Source organism: Chlamydotis macqueenii, chromosome 5 (genome assembly GCF_036417535.1).
Source record: "Chlamydotis macqueenii isolate bChlMac1 chromosome 5, bChlMac1.mat, whole genome shotgun sequence".
Classification (NCBI taxonomy): Eukaryota; Metazoa; Chordata; class Aves; order Otidiformes; family Otididae; genus Chlamydotis; species Chlamydotis macqueenii.
Genome location: NC_141560.1, coordinates 42,786,251 through 42,802,060, shown reverse-complemented (window position 1 = coordinate 42,802,060; position 15,810 = coordinate 42,786,251). Strand labels below are relative to the sequence as shown.

Below are 15,810 nucleotides of genomic sequence, written 5' to 3'. Positions count from 1 at the left end.
GATTTGGAGAGGTTCTAATGAAAGTTCAGCATTCACTTAACAAACATTGAACTCCAATGTGTAAGGATTTACCTGTAAAAAACAGAGGCATCTAGCAATGATTTTTATATATACATCTGTAACAGTGATGAATACATATGTATGTATTCCCATATGTGTATGTACCTCCTGACACAAACAGGCATTACCTTAATTGTGTACAAAACCAGATCTGTGCTAAGAGAGACCCACTTCCACAAGTCTGCATGCGTGGAAGAGACAAGAGTGTTTGTGTCCATCTATTCCAATCTTACCTGCTTTGGGACTGTCCAGGTTCCTACCTGGGAGACAAATCAGGGCCTTTGAGTAGAATGCTTTTGTAGTCTGTAAGAACCAGAACAGAGATCTGTCAGTTACTGCCGTAGGAAAAAAACAGCCTGGAATAAAGCACCACAGAAATACATAAAAATGTACTACTCAGGTCTTTTTGTGTGTGTTTAATTTAAAACACATTTCTTTTACGTAAGTAAATAACTGTGGTTGAGATGACGCTTACTTGCATGACTAGAACCCCAATGCCTGACAGAAAATAAGGGCAGCTTTTGGCAGGCTGATAGTACAGTTGGTTCCTCATCTAGAAGAAAATGAGCCTCCTGAAACAGCAAGAGAGTACTGAAACTCAGTTTTCAATTTCACTGTGGTGATGATCTGCCCTGTTTATCCCACTGAACTGCAAGAAACAACATTACAGCCTGGGAGTCTTAGTAGGCAGACAGCCACATTTTGAATTAATTTGAACTTTTTCAGACCAAAAGTTTTACGTCTAGATGAATTTTATTATAGTAATCAAGCCCCAAGATTATGAAGGCCAAGTCTAATACATTGGGGCGTAGTTTCACAGCAAGTTGAGAAGAACACAGCATTTGCAGCTATAACTACGTAGGGCAGAGAATGTAGAACTTACTGTGCAAAAACTGAGTTTGGCAAGGAGAAGATATATGAACCATTTAATCTCTCCTACACTTCACACAGAAATTGAAAACCTTATGGGCCAAGTCATCGCACAGGATTTTAATAATCGGAGTTCCCACTATCATGGGAAACATCTGCAGGCAAGAGAAGAAATAAAGCCAAGCTGCTGCTGTTCGGCTGCCAAACGGCCGCCTGGCGCAGGGGCTGGAAGAACGGTGGGGGCCGGGCCCCCTCTGGTGGACACCAGTCCCCTTCCTCTTCTCCAGGCAGGGGAGAGGGAGGTCTTCTCCTGCCCTGGTCGCGACTCTCTGTTCCCTCCGGCAAATTCAGCCGAAGCGTTTCTAAACAGGTAAGTTCATTTTCTTTAACTGTCTTGCTCTCTCCTGTGCACCTCTGTCGCTGGTGCTCTAGGAAGGTTCTTTGGGTCGCTGCCTGGTTTTTGGATTAAATAGCGGCACTCCAAAGTACACCTGTCAATCAGTAGGTTGCGCTGTAACATTCAGATTGCAATCTCCTCTTTCTCTTTTCCCATTGACCAGCTCAATAGCAAAGACAGCATAAAATGAAGTATTTTGTTTGAGTAAATTCTGGTTTATATTTGTCTCAATTCCCTGCTTTATGCCTACACACCCTGGAATTTCCAGGTGGTCTCTAATACAATTGCTAGACAGGTGCAAAGTTTAGTTTCCAGGTTTTACGCAGTTGTCTTTCTGATGTTCTTTGCCATTAGAAAAACCCAAAAGCTTGACAGGGTAAACTCCAATTTTTTTTTTTCCTTTAATTTTAGCTTTGTTCAGGTATTAATGAGTCTTACTTCCTTGAAGAGATCAGTCGGTTTCCTAATTTAATTGCACAGGTCTTTAGAGTGCGGGCTTATTTATTAAACTGGAAAGAATGCAAAACGTAATTGCAAACCCATGCGATTAACAAGATGACTCGTGGGAACCAATGGTACCTACAACTACACGCAGTAACTTTTTTTGACAAACACCGTAGGATTATAAGGCCATGCAAACAAACACTGGTGGAATCATCGGCTGAGAATAACTGGAGTTTTGCAGTTCAGCTGATGTCACGCTCTTCTGAACAAGGATCTTGTCACAAATTTAAGGCAAAAAAAAACCCGAAACAAAACAAACCAGAGTAACTTGAGCGAAATCCTGGTTTGGGTTGGAAGGGACCTGTAAAGGCCATCTAGTCCAGCCCCCCTGCAAGGAGCAGGGACATCTCCAACCGGATCAGGTTGCTCAGAGCCCCGTCCAACCTGGCCTGGGATGTTTCCAGGGATGGGGAATGATGGTGTTTACTGTTGGAAGCGATTGCTTTAACTAGATAACGAAAACAAATAAAGCACCCGGGCTGCCGGTCCTTCATCTCCCGTCTCAGAAGTGGAAACGCCTTTCGCTACTGTGCAAACCGCGCACACCCGGCGGAGAGAGCTAGGCCGGGGCACAGGGGTCCGAGGGCCGGGAGGCTGAGGCGGGACCCCTCCTGTCCGACCCGCCGCGGGGCGTACGAGGCCAGCTAAGGCGTCGCCACCGTCAGCAGCCAACGGTCACCTCAGCCCTGCTGCCGCCGCCTGCCGGGAAATGGAGTCTTCTCGGGCCCCAACCGCTCGGTGCCGCCCTGCCGCGGTACCAGACTACAGGTACTATAATGCACCGCGCGGCAGAACCGGATGTTTCGCGTCCCGGCAGGCCCGGCTCTGGGACGTGGAGCCCTGGGCAGTGTAGTTTGTCTGCGGAGGGCAGCCTGCCGGGGAGAGGCGGGCGAGCGTCTCCAAGGACTCTAACTCCCGTCGGGCCATGCGCCGCGGCCCGGTGTGTGTGGAGTGGGAGGGCTGTGCCTCGGCTTCCCCGCTACTGATAGCCCCGGCCGGCTGCTGCGCTTTGGGTCTGCGGCCCTTAAACGACGTGGGGGCGGGGGACCTATGGAGCCTGGCATAGTTGGGGCGCAGCGCGGTGTCTGAGCGTCGGGCCCGGCCCGGCCGCGCCTCCGGTAGCGCCATGGACAGGCGGTGCTATGGGTGCGCCTCCAAGTTCTCTGTCTTCAAGAAGGAGGCAAGTCCGGCTGAGGGGGGTCAGGAGCGGCCGGTCCCGCGGGCGCCTTCTCCCGCAGTGCGGGGGTCGGAGCGGGGAACCGGGAAACTGCCTGGCCCGGCCCCCAGGCACCCTGCCCGACCTGCACCGGGCTCTCGTGGTGCCGATGTCTTTAAAGGAAAACAAAATCGTAATTAGATGTCATCACTCTAATCGGTCATTGTCTCGGAGAATTCCCCATATACACGCTTGATTATACTATGGGACAAAATGGTGTCTCTGCTTCCAGCAGGGGTTATGTGCGTGTGCTCCAGGGCTCTGGAGAATCCATATCTTCAGCAGCAGCTAATGATAAAGCTCTCTTAAAAAATAAGCGTAACCTTGGTGTCGTTTTTAGCGCACCTTGGCGTGGGCATGGTTCTTGCATAGGGCCAGCCGGAGCAGTGGGAGGTGTGTGGTGACGTGGTGATGAAGCCCTGTCCTGCCCCTCTCTTGTATCTCCGCAGTGTGGGTGCAAGAACTGCGGGCGGTCGTTCTGCTCAGGCTGCCTTAGCTTCAGTGCTGCTGTTCCCCGCTGTGGAGGCTCTCAGCAGAAGGTGTGCAAGCAGTGTCATGGAAAATTAACTGGGTAAGGTGGGAGTGTTTCTTCACCCAAAGGCAGTGTCCTGTGTTTCTTCATTTTGCGTCCTAATGTTGTGTTGCAGATTTCTGCATGAGAGCTGTGCCTTGCACTTGGGCATGCACGCTGCCTGTACCCTGGAGTTTCAAGTCGGGCCATTACTGAACTGCTGTTACGTGAGCTGTGCAGTCCAAAGACAGGAATCAGGATTTATGAGGCTGTTCTCCATGGTGACAGAGTAGTGTGAAAGAAGCAGGTGTAAATCTTCATGGATAGACACTGAATGCCTGTGGATATCTTAGACAAGATCAGGTTAAGTCCAGCTGTCTTATTGCCCAGAAATCCACACCCCTTTGAAAGCACTGTCAGTCTTTTCAGAGGTGTAGTAATTGAACAGCCTGACAATAAGATGTTCAAAATGTTATCACCTCTGTGGGCAGTGACAGAAATCCTCATTGTTGAGGGGTCTCTGCTATGTGTAGCCTGAAGACTTAAAATTTTGTAGCATAAAATTAGTTTGCTTTTAAAAGAAAAGTATTTGCAAACATAACCTGTAGATTGCCTGTTGAAAACAAGAAAAAAATGTAATTCAGTAGCAGTATGGGTTATACATCTGAACAAGTAACACGAGCACAGGAGTACACCAGAACCCCTCTCTCAACCAACTCTTCTGTGTCCTTTTCCTTCTCTGGCTTTTCTCTTACCTCTCTTCCTTACTTCTCTCCTATAGCAAGGAATTTTTACCAGCAAGTGGGGACTTTTCTGGCTCTGCAGGTGTCTAAAGGAGACGAGCCTTTCATTAGCAGAGGTCTTCATTTCAGAAGCCCTGGCTCATGAAAACAGCGTGAGCTATTGATGGTGAAAATACAGTGTTCAGTCTTTCAGTTTTGAAATGTTCTGATTTCCCTTTACAACTCCAAAGCCCTTAAGAAAACAGAGCAGCTTTTCTCCATGTTTCTTTTTTCTTTTTCTTCATCTGTTCAATATCAGTACTATAGAGTTACAGCAGAAAAAAATATTCTCTGACTGGATAGTAGGTAGATAATACATGTGGGCTGCAGCTCTGTAAGCTGCATGTGTTGTTGTTCTTCATGCAAATAGCTTTCAGAACTGAAACCTTAGAACTGGAAAGCAGTCGAACAATGTTACATGCATTCATTACTATCCAGGCCTCAGCACAGCGCAGGTGTGTTGGTAGATGTGACTTCTAAGAATGAATAAAATATGTACGTAAGTGTGTAGTTTAGCAGGTCAGCCTGGATACAGCACAGTAGAAGATGGTTACACAAGATGTGTTTGTGGTGTGCAGTGTTCAAGTGTGCTAGAAGATGTCATTATGATACTGGTGGTTATATAACAATTTTTGTAACATTTTGTTTTGTGCATTATATAATTCTGTGTTTGTTACATGCCATAGCTCCTTTCAGAGTGCTCTGCTGCATGGAAGCTAATTACACTGGAAGTCTTACCTAATTACCCTCTGTCTGCTCTCTGAACTGGGAGGTGCAGGTCGTGGGAGGCAAGGGTATTTCAGCCCCTCCTCCTTTGGATCACTGGTGACCACATTAAATTACATTTTGTCCAGATGCAAAACAACTGGACCAAAGGACTAGAAATGAAGTCCTCTGCTGGCCCAGGCAGATGTATTATCTTAATCCCTTCTATAAGCTGATCGCTCTCCATATTAATGAGATTATGAAAGGGGCTGTGCCAGGAGGTTGAGAAATGTATATTGAGTCCTCTTGAGTTGAGAGACTAGATGATTGAAGCATTGCCAGTATCTTGAGAGAAATTGTTGGTTTTGTCTTCCAGAGAGGGATCTCAAAGCAGTTCAGCAAAATGGTCACCACCAGAAAACTACAAAAAGTGAGTTGCATTTGCCAGTCAGCTGGTTGTTTCTGCCGCAGAGTAGCCTTTCAGGCCCTCACTCCTCTTCCCCTATAGAGACCAGAAGTAGCAAGGGTTCTGATGTGGGTATTTGCTTGTTCAGAATTAGATTAAGGATGGGGCTTTTGCTTTGTTGTTCAAGTTTTTTGTTTGTTTGTTTGGGGGGTGGGGTGTGTGTTCTGTTTAACACAGACCTGAACAGCCATTTGTGACTGATCAGGGTTGGCTTGGAAACGGGGACCTGGTGGTGAAATGTTCCTTGTCTCCTTGGAAATCTGCCAGGTGTGCTGCTTCTGTGAGCTGAAGGTTTTCCTTACTTTTGGGAGTACCTCATTGTGCCAATATGGAAGAGCCTGGTAGAGGAGGGAGTGGTTTCTGTTCTATTCTACACCAGTGTTGTTCAGACAGCCTGTTGGGTTCACAGAGGATGTTTTAATATCTCAGGGTTTAAACTCCTGTTCTGAATTGTCATGCCTTTTTTCCATCCTTGTCACAGGCGTGTAGCAGCTTTTGAAGCTAAGCAAAACCAGCTGAAAGAGCAACAGAAGGCAACTGCAAAACTCCCAGGTCAAGCAGGCTCCAGATACCAAGGGCTCTCAAAAGAGGATAGAGCTATTGCCGAGAGACTGGAGAGGCTCAGGGAGGAAAGGAAACCAAGTGAGTTTTGGAGGATACTGGAGATACCTTGGGTGGGAACACTGCTACTTGGGAAACATGGAACTTGGAGGGAGAGGGAAGTGCTGGGCTTTCAGGGCCTGCCTTGGTAGGGAGCTGAAGGGCTAAAATTGGACAGAGCATCCACATCCTACTGCCGCAATGGTCAGATTCTACAATGATTTTAGATTAATATTCTAGTTTCTTTTTGCTTCTTGGGGTTTCCCTTGAAACTGCTTCTAGTTTTGGGGCAGTATCTTACCTGTAACCATGGCTTTCTCATTTTCCATTGTTTAGCGTAAAAGCCTGTGTAAGCCCCAACATAAGCAGAATGAAGTGAGAGTCTTTGGCCAAACTATTCTGCAGAAGGTTTCCTGTGGGTCATTGTCCTGGGCAACAGCAGTGCCAGTCTCTGTGGGATGATGTTCTAGCAAGCCGTGCCTCACAGAGGAGAAAAAGCTCTCTCATCCCAGTCCACAGCTGTCACATTCTGGGACAGCCTTGTGGTGCTTGTGGGAGAATAAACTATTTTTAAAATTATATGTGATCTCTAAAAGGGAAAGAACACACTGCAAAGTGGTTACCTGATTACCATAGAATCATAGAATCATTTAGGTTGGAAAAGACCTTTAAGATCATCAAGTCCAACCGTAAACCTAACATTGCCAAGTCCACTGCTGAACTGTGTCCCTAAGTGCCACATTTACATGTCTTTTAAATACCTCCAAGGATGGTGACTTAACCACTTGGCTGGGCAGCCTGTTTCAATGCTTCATAACCCCTTCAGTGAATAAATTTTTCTTAATAGCAAATCTAAACCTCCCCTGGCACAACTTGAGACCATTTCCTCTTCTACTATTATGTGGCTGGGGAGAGTTTCAGTCTGATATGCCTAGGATTACATTAAGAGATGTGGGAGCAATGGACTGTACTGCCTAAATGACACTTACTTTTCTGCCTGTCCCTAGTATCCCGAGTCAGCTGATTGCCAAATGATATTACCCTAATACTCACCTGAAGGCTAGGAGATAAACTGTGAAGGAGGTAAGGACTCAGAAGAAAAAGACAGCAGTTAGCGTTAGAGTAGTCTCCGAGTCACTGCAGTATGACCCCTCATTCGCGTCAGGGGTTGAGGGAGGTGTTTGCTCAGGTGTTCAGAGTCTGATTCCAGAAAGGAATACCATTTTAAGAAAAAAAAATTTGAAGCCTTTTGTTTTTAATAACAGAGTCGTCTCCTCCCTTGGGTTATTCTGAATTGCAGAGTCCATCCCTACTCAGGCTGAGATCGAAGCTAGGCTGGCTGCCCTGAAGGAGGACTGCCGGGGACCTGTTCCATCCACATGGGAAATGGAGGACCGGTTGGCTGTCCTGCAGGGGAGAGATCCTCCTTCCCAGGCTCCCAGACCTGTAAGCTCCCTCAGCTTTTTAGCCAGCAATGTATTTTGAGCTGACGCAGTAACTGGTGTCCCAGCACATTAGCTGTTCTTCCTTCTTCAGCTTTTTTGTGTCCAAGAGCTCCCTTCAGAAATCTTCGTTTTCCGTTTGTGTCATTACTCCAGAAGCACATGGCCAGCCTTTACAGTTCACTGCTTCAGTCTGAATGCAATGTGTTCCTTTATGTCAAATGTAGCTCATGTGTTTACTTTTAACAATGGATGCTAAGTTTTTTCCTCTCAACCTAAATGGTCTGATATTTTTTCAGAGCTGTTTGTCTGTGTTTGGGGCTTATCAGCCCTACCTTCTTATTGTATCTTGTAGTTGTTACTGCGTCCCAGCTGGGCAAAATCCTGTTAATTATTCCAGAAATGGAAGCACAGAGTGGTTAGTCTGAGACTGCAGAGGAATGAGTTGGATATATGCCTTCAAAGCCTTTATGAATGATCTTGTCCCTGAGCAATCGTTTCCTCATGCTCCTTTTTCAGCAGTGCTGCACACTCAGCTGTTATCATAGGCCTCAGTGGGGCTGTTGGCTGGCACTGTTGAGAATGGCACTTTATTTACATGAGAGGTAGTGGCAGAACTGGGGTTGGGACCCAGCAGTATGTACTCCTGTATATCCAGCACCACTTTGCCTTGTTTGGGCGACGCCTTTTAGAGTTGTGCACATTCAGCACCTCTGAGAATGAAGCCCTGAAAGTCTCACACCAGATAACTGGAAGCTGTGACTATCAAGATCAATGGCTGCATCTTTTTATGCTGGTCTCACCTAGAGTGATCTTTGGTACCAAAGTTTTCCTTTGATTGAATATGCCACTTTCCTCTCATTTGCCTTTTCCCATGCCCTCCTTGTTTTTTAGGTACACCAGCCTCCTGATACCAGAAGTCTGGTCCAGCAGACAGATGATCTGTTAACTCAGTTGTCTGAGGAAGTTGCCATTGATGAGCATTACAGACCAAGAGTTCAGCCTCAAGGTATCTATTTTGGCTTCCAAAAACCTGTTTCTCTCTAGTAATGTTTGTGTTATAGTGAGAAGGGAATACGTACCTCCCTATATACCTTACAGGTGAGTTGGGTGTCCAGTTTGTCCTTAGCTCCCCCTTATGACTCCCAAATTGACCAAGAGCAGCCATCTGACTCCATACTGGGTCTCATTGTCTTAGCTTGGGGGATAGTTCCTTCTTCTCAGGGTTGTATTATTCAGATTGTTCCTCTCTGTTTGTGGCCCTTCCCTGGGGAGGAGCTGTTGTGCTACTCCTAACACACCTGTGCTCTGTTACAAAACATCAGAATCTGGGATGCTATTGTCTTACTAGCTGCGGTGTTTTCTCTGTAATCTCACTGTGAGCCACAGATTAGCTCACTTTCTTTATGTACAGTGCAGATCCTACTGTGGCATACCTTCTCCCATTATTACGCAGATTAAAGGAGAACAGGAAGCTGCTCTCATACCATTGCTTTCGTCGTGTTGTCTGTGCCCAAGGAATTTTGCTACTGAATCATCAGCATTTTCTGTGTGTCTGCTTGCAGCTGTTAGTAGCCAAAGTTTGAATGATCTCAACCGGGAAAGTGAAGATTGTGTTTGCCCTGCAAATCTGGACCCAAAACAGCTAGAGGAAGAGAAGAATAAACTTCTGGCAGAGGCCGCTGCTGAGCTGCGGGAAGAGAACACTAGGCAGGAAAAAATCCTACAAGTTGCCAAGAGACTGGCAGCGCTCAGGGGCGAGGACCCAGAGAAAGGTGGGTAGCAGATGAGAACGTAGTGCCAAGAGAGGAACTAAGTTCCTGTGACAGAGTTGGGTTTTTTTTTCCTGAGAGGCATTTATCCATTTAATTCCTGTGTCCTGCAAGAAACAGACTGAGATTTGGTTCTGTTTGTAAAGTCGTACAGGTTGGTTCATCATAAAATCAGTGTGAAAGATCTTGGTTGAGGGTAAAGGCCAGAGCTGTAAGATCAGACTGCTTTGTCTTACCCCCTTCTTTGAGATAATTCTAGCATGCTCTGGTGAGGTTAACAAAGCTTTTAAAAGCAAAGCTCTGGTTTTGGTGTGTATTTTTCTCTTCCAATATTAAAACCAAACAGTAGTGCCCTTTTTGAGGTGTCCTCATCTGAAGAGGATCTGTCTGTGACAGAGACAGAATGCCAAAACCAGCTCACACCATGAAGGATTGTCTTGGGCACATAAGTGAGCACAAGGTTTGAGGCAGGTGTGGGTCACAGTGTCCTGTCTCTTACTCCTGCAGTTACGCTGGAAACCTATAAACTCCCCGACAGTGATGAGGAAGTGTCTGAGGAGGAAGCCATTCGCAGAGTGCTAAAACAGGTCAGAAGTGGTAGCTATGGCCTTGTTTATCTTTCTCTCATTTATTCCCAGTGTGTGTGTTACCTGGTGAGCGTGCAAAGGATGTGTTTCTGTTCCTGGGCAGAGTTTCATTCCTTCCCCTCTTAGTGCTTTTCCAGTACTAGCTCCCACGGGCCATTCAGCTACAGGCAGTTGACAGCATTACTTCTAGTCTGTCACATTGTCTTTCTCGTTCATCTTAGTGTGGTGTGTGTCTCCTCTCCAACCCCACTCTGCTGGTACTTTCTTACTTCTGGTTTCATCTTTTTTCCTGCCCAGCTAGAACCTGGATGATGAAATGTGTGCTGTTTAGTGCAGCTTATGCCTAGATTTCTCTCTAAAATGTCCATGAATTGTCTTGCAGGCAGACACAGGCTTCCTGTGCTTAAGTTTCTGTGTGATTACAGACCACCCAATGTGATCAGCATGATGCTGAGGGTCTGCTGATAGCAGCACTGCAGAGCAGAGTGTGTTAGCTGAAGGCCCCTGCTGCTACGCTGGCTGTTCCCAATGGACACACAGTGTTCAGAGTACAGACAGAGCAAGCTCACACCACATGTATTCAGACTTGTCATCTTCTGTTACTGCATGAAAGCAAGCAGCAGGGCAGTAGGTTTAGAGCCTAGAATGAAACTCCCAAGTGTGTTTGAAACAAGAGGCTTTTTGCTTTCTGTTGTTACCAGCTCACAGAGGAAGCAGCTCTGGATGAAGCAAGTGGATTCAACATTCCTCCAGATCAGACCACCCAACCAGGACCCTCACAACAGAACCTGCATAAGAAAGCAAAGCAAAAGGTCAGTGAGCTGGTCAGGATCTCTTCAAGTGACATGTTCCAGGGTCTCAGGAGAGCACAGTTCTGCAGCAAGTTTGCTGTATCCTAGGCTTGATGCAGAAAAACAAAAAACCAAAACAAAACAAACAACCAGCTTCTCCAGAGCAGACAAACTGAATGGCTTCTGTGAGGCTGACCAGCCCTTGAGCACAGCTGTGAGTCATTCTTGTACTTTTAAAGGAATTGCTCCCTGGAATACAATTCCTTTCAGGCTGGCTTTCTGTTGAATAGGATGGTGTCCTCTAAACCCAGAGAAGTTAGCGTAGACTTCACAAGATAGATATTAGAGAAGGGATTTTTAGCTTACCAATATAATTAGACTAAGGTGGCCGTGGTCTACTACCATACAGCCTGAACTGTAAGTGGGCAGTTTGCCAGTGCATTCAGCATGTGCAGAGTAGACCCTCTAGATAGTAATCGACTGTCTGTGTTCTCACGTTAACATCGGAGGAAGGAATTAGTAACAAGATATTCTGTGCTCAGAGTGGATTCCAGCCTATTATGGAAATACATACACCTTCTCGAATGTATATTACAAGAATTAAGTGGACCTGTGACTCACAGGCACCTGACAGGCCTGTCCCCAGTGGAAGAAATTATTTAATTGTAAGTGTTATTGAAAACATCCATCTTATAGGTATGACACCTTGCATTTCTGGGATTACTGATGTAAAAGATAGCACTATCTTATTGCTGTTGTGTTAGGAAGCTGCCTTTGCCATTGTCCAGGCACTGTGTCCCAGGGTATGTATGGCTGTTCAGTTCCACGAGAGTTCTCTGTAAAGCAGAAGGAGACAATAGATGGCCTTATGGATAGATCTTAGATTATGATTTCAGAAGATCTTTTTGGCCCAACCTCAGGTACAAATCAATAGTAGAGGCCTTTTGGCAAATCACTTCCTTTGTCCGTCAGTTTTCTTTCTGTAACAGGGAGAAAGCAACGCCCCTGCCTCCCCCTCTGCTTTCCCTTCTCACATAACTGCTTCAGCAAAACTGCTTGATGCCTTGCTTTTGCAGTAGGGATTGTACATCACTTGGTATTGCTGTGGTGCCTGCCAGAAGATCTGAGCTTCATGCCCTTAATGGACAATGTTGGTGTAAAAGGCTGTAGACACTAAATGAGGGTGAATACCTATTTACCTTCTAAGCAACAGAGATTCATGAGCAAATGATAGGGAGTAGGTTTCTATTTAGCAATTTAGATACATTTGGAGCCTATCCTTGGGCTCTGGGCAAGTTCATCTCACAGACTTAGGATCAACAGAGAGTGAACTATGGACGATGTGATGTGTCATTGTGGCCATCACGCATTACAATGAAAGTCCTGTTTTGTTTCTGCTGAGGTTTGAATTCTGTGTCTCTGTTTTCTTTGTGAATTAGAGCCAGACTCCAACCACCATAGCTCTTGATGCAGATGACAGTGATGAGGATGAGTTACCCTGGTGCTGTATCTGCAACGAAGATGCCACTTTGCGCTGCCATGGCTGTGATGGGGACCTCTACTGCCAGCGCTGTTTTCGGTAAGTCTTGGTCTGAGATGTGGGTCACAGGTAAGCTTAGCTGCTTTTGTTTGTTCTTCACATTGTGCAGAAAAGCAGGCAGTAGGAGGGAAGGTTTGAGGAACCCATATCTGAGCTGAATGCTAGTTGTTATGGAAATACTTTGTGCGAGCAGTAGTTATCCCAGGCTTCAGGGCTTAAACTGGTTGTAGGCAGAAGTGTTCTGTCTGTACTGCTCCAGTGTATGTTTGGGCACATTGTCTGTTCTCTGGAGCAGCTGATGTGCCACACTGCGTGGGATGGGATAAGCGAGACCATTGTTCAGCGACTCCTATGGCTTGTTAATGACATTGATGGATGATCTGGGCTAGATTCCCGTAAGAGGGAAGATCAGATAGTCTAAATTCCTGAGGCTTTTTAAGGTTGAGACTCTGCAGTCTTAAACCGTATATATAAAAAAAACAAACCAAACCTTTTTCCTTCAGTCAGGCCTCGCAGCAGCTATAGCCTTGGTTCTTAAACATCTGTAGCTTGATTTTTGACAAAGAAAGTTGCATGTCTCAGATGGAGGGTTAATTCCTTTGAATACAAAGCTATTCCTCACAGCTTGTGTGGCTTCTCTTTTTCATGCCTCAAAAGCATTGGGTAGTTGGCTGGGTTCTCAGATTAGTGCTGGATTACATTTAGACAGTAGGATGCTAAGAATCTAGTTGGGATAGTCAGAGATGCTTTTGTGTATATTCTCTCATTTTCTGCAAATGTTTTTGTAAAGGGATGGAGATGGAATGGGGAAGAATGTGTGAAAATGGTAAGAAAACATATGACTGGCAATGTTAGATGATTAAAATCAAACCAACCAAACAAAAGTATCAGACAGCAAATATCAGTAAAAGCAGAATCAGCAGTCTGGCAGGTGAGTGAGTGTATCAGTTGCATGCTGCAGATGCAAACTTGTCTTTCTCAACACTGCCTGCTTCTGAGCATGGTTAAGACAGCTGCCAGTACACTGCATTTTAGTCACAACAGTTGTTTTTCAGAGTTGTGTGGAGCAGACACATTTTGACTGTTGTCATCGGAGTTATGTGCCTAGGAATCACAGACATGGTGCTGAAAATCAGCTGCCAGTTACATTAATCTCTCAAAGAGGGAAAGAGACAGAGGGACCTATTGTCGTTTCCCGTTCCAGCAGGCAAGGATAAGCAGACCTGTCCACAAAGCACCTCAGAGGTTTCTGTTACAAGCAAATATCTTGAGCAGTCAGTCCATGTGGCTGCCGGTCAGGTCCTCACAGCTAACCCTTGGGATAGGTTTCTTGTTAAAGGCTGCTGGGAGACATCTTCTGCAGTGGCTAAGGGCAAGTTCCCTGCCTGGGTAGTTACTTCTGATTGCTCTTTGTGTTTGCTTCTCAGGGAAGGCCATGATGAGTTTGACCTGAAGGACCACCGCACCTCCCGCTATCGTCTTCCTTGCAAGTAGAAGTGATCACGCTTTTCATGGGCAGAAAAGGAGATGGAGAACAGGAAGAGAGAGGAGTTGGCCAGATGGGAAGAGTCCAAGTGAATTTGCAGCCAAAACGGGTGATGTTTTGGACAGTTAAAGGATGTGCTGTAATCCGAGAGGCTTGGAGGGTGTGCAGCTTTCTCCTCACAAATGCAACCAGAGAAGTGCAGGGTTTACTGTGTGTGCTTAGGGATAAAATGAGGACTTGATATGAGGAGGTGGATACGAGTCTATAAATACAGATGGTAAAGCCATGTGGGTAGCATTAAAGATGTATGTTTAAGGCAGCACTGACTGGCTGATAAGTAACTTCCTGCTTTTGCTAACAGCTTACACACTGGTTCCACAGGCTACAAAGCACTTTGCACTAAGGAAACTGTCTATGTCATGATCCTGTGTGTAATGAGGACTTCCAAAGCATAATAAAAACTACTTATGGAGGCCTGTGGTTGAAGTCTCTCCTGGAAATGCCTGATAGCCCTTTACAAAGTGTTGCCCTCTTGTAATGGTATCTTAGTCCTAGTGTCAGGTAGCTTAGGGAAAGAAATGAAGGATAATGCAGTAATCAAAAATGTTTCTGTGGTGTGGCTGGAAAAGGTGCAAGGGCTGCTCTGCCTTGATGGGCAGTGTTGCTCAGGTACTTGAAATGAAGGATGCTTTGTAAAGGTAATCTGCTACTGATGTGCAGCGTTGTGATCTGCAGTGGCTATGCCAAGGTTCCACGTGGTCTGAAAGAGCAGCATCTTAGTCTGGAGGAGTTGTGTATTAGTCTGAAAGCGGGGTTTGGTTCTTTATTATTTGGTCCCCTGGTAGGATAAAGGTGTAACCTATGTGATGTTCTTTATCTGGCTATGAGAGAAGCTCAGTTTAATGTGCTCGTATCCCTCCCTGGAGACAGTCCAGATGCAAGTTGCACTTGCCAGTGACAAAAGCACCCAGAATTACTTCAGATACCATGTAAACTTGCCCTAAATTTGCTCTAATATCCTATCAGAATTAGTTCTTCCCAGCACTATAATGTGACTTCCGAGACAGCTCTCTAAGGTTGACAAATTCCAATGGCAAAAAAAAAAAATCAAGGATTTGCCTCTGACAGGGAGTTTCCAATGAATCTTGCCTGTCTGGTTTGACACTGCCGCTCCCAGCTCTCTGCCCTGCCCCTGTCCTTAAGCTCACTGCCTCTGTAAGTGAGTTGACAAAACAGTGTTTGCCTGCACCTCAGATACTCCTGGTCAGAGCACAGCAAATAAATAAAACTGCTGCTGAAGATGGGTTTGTGCTAAGATGCTGGACTGGATCAGGCCCTTCAACAGAAACCCGCATCAGACAATGTGGGACTAGTAATACTGCAAGTTAACACGCTACAGACTGCAAGTGTATCTGGCAGTGCCAGCAAAACCCTCTGTTTAGGAAGGGATGGCAAAACCTGACTCATGTGGAGGATCTTCTTTCTCCTGGCAGTCCTTGCTTCACCAGTGCCTGTCTCTTTGGGACTGGTAGACAGGAAAACTACTTGAGTTGTTCTGATGAAAGAGCTCACAATGAGCCCTGTGTTGCACAAAATTCAAGCAGAGTGTTACTGCCCTGAGGAGCTTGCAGTCTTAAAAAGGAAAACAAAATGCTGTTCTGGCTTTGTGTTATTGTGGGAATTATACGTTTTCATTGCTATTTGACCTAGATAATTAGTCTGATAGCAAGACAGCCCAATTCTGTCTTAGGTTAAATCATTTGTGTTTGCACATACAGAAGATTCAAATACCTGTTTTAGTACCTCTTCTTAGACCGATACACTCCTTTGGGCTTCAGCCTGCATCCTTTTCAAGCAGTTAGTAGACATTCTTGCTTTACAGCTACTCTTTTTTTTTTTTTTTAATTATCTTCATATGAGCTGGGCGCTACTTGCAACATTTTGAATGCTTCATCAGCAACAACCAAACTTTGAGCTCCTTGAGCAGTTAGGCAGACCATGTTTTGTTAGCCCTGCCTTGTTCTCATCAGTAGTAAAGGAACAGGTTACAGCTGGAAGCAGTTTATTTTGTTTCCCAGATT

The 15,810-nt window shown here is 45.6% G+C and overlaps 1 protein-coding gene across 1 annotated transcript; it reads left to right on the top strand.

Annotated features, from left to right (window-relative positions):
• The first annotated feature begins 2,803 nt into the window (after positions 1-2,803).
• ZFYVE19 (zinc finger FYVE-type containing 19) lies at positions 2,804-14,202 on the top strand. The gene is made up of 11 exons (XM_010123389.2): positions 2,804-3,011; positions 3,497-3,618; positions 5,422-5,475; positions 5,993-6,153; positions 7,412-7,557; positions 8,448-8,562; positions 9,119-9,328; positions 9,833-9,912; positions 10,614-10,724; positions 12,143-12,282; positions 13,671-14,202. The coding sequence occupies exons 1-11, from the start codon at positions 2,958-2,960 to the stop codon at positions 13,735-13,737; spliced, it is 1,260 nt and encodes a 419-aa protein (XP_010121691.1). The 5' UTR covers positions 2,804-2,957; the 3' UTR covers positions 13,738-14,202.
• Positions 14,203-15,810: the final 1,608 nt, after the last annotated feature.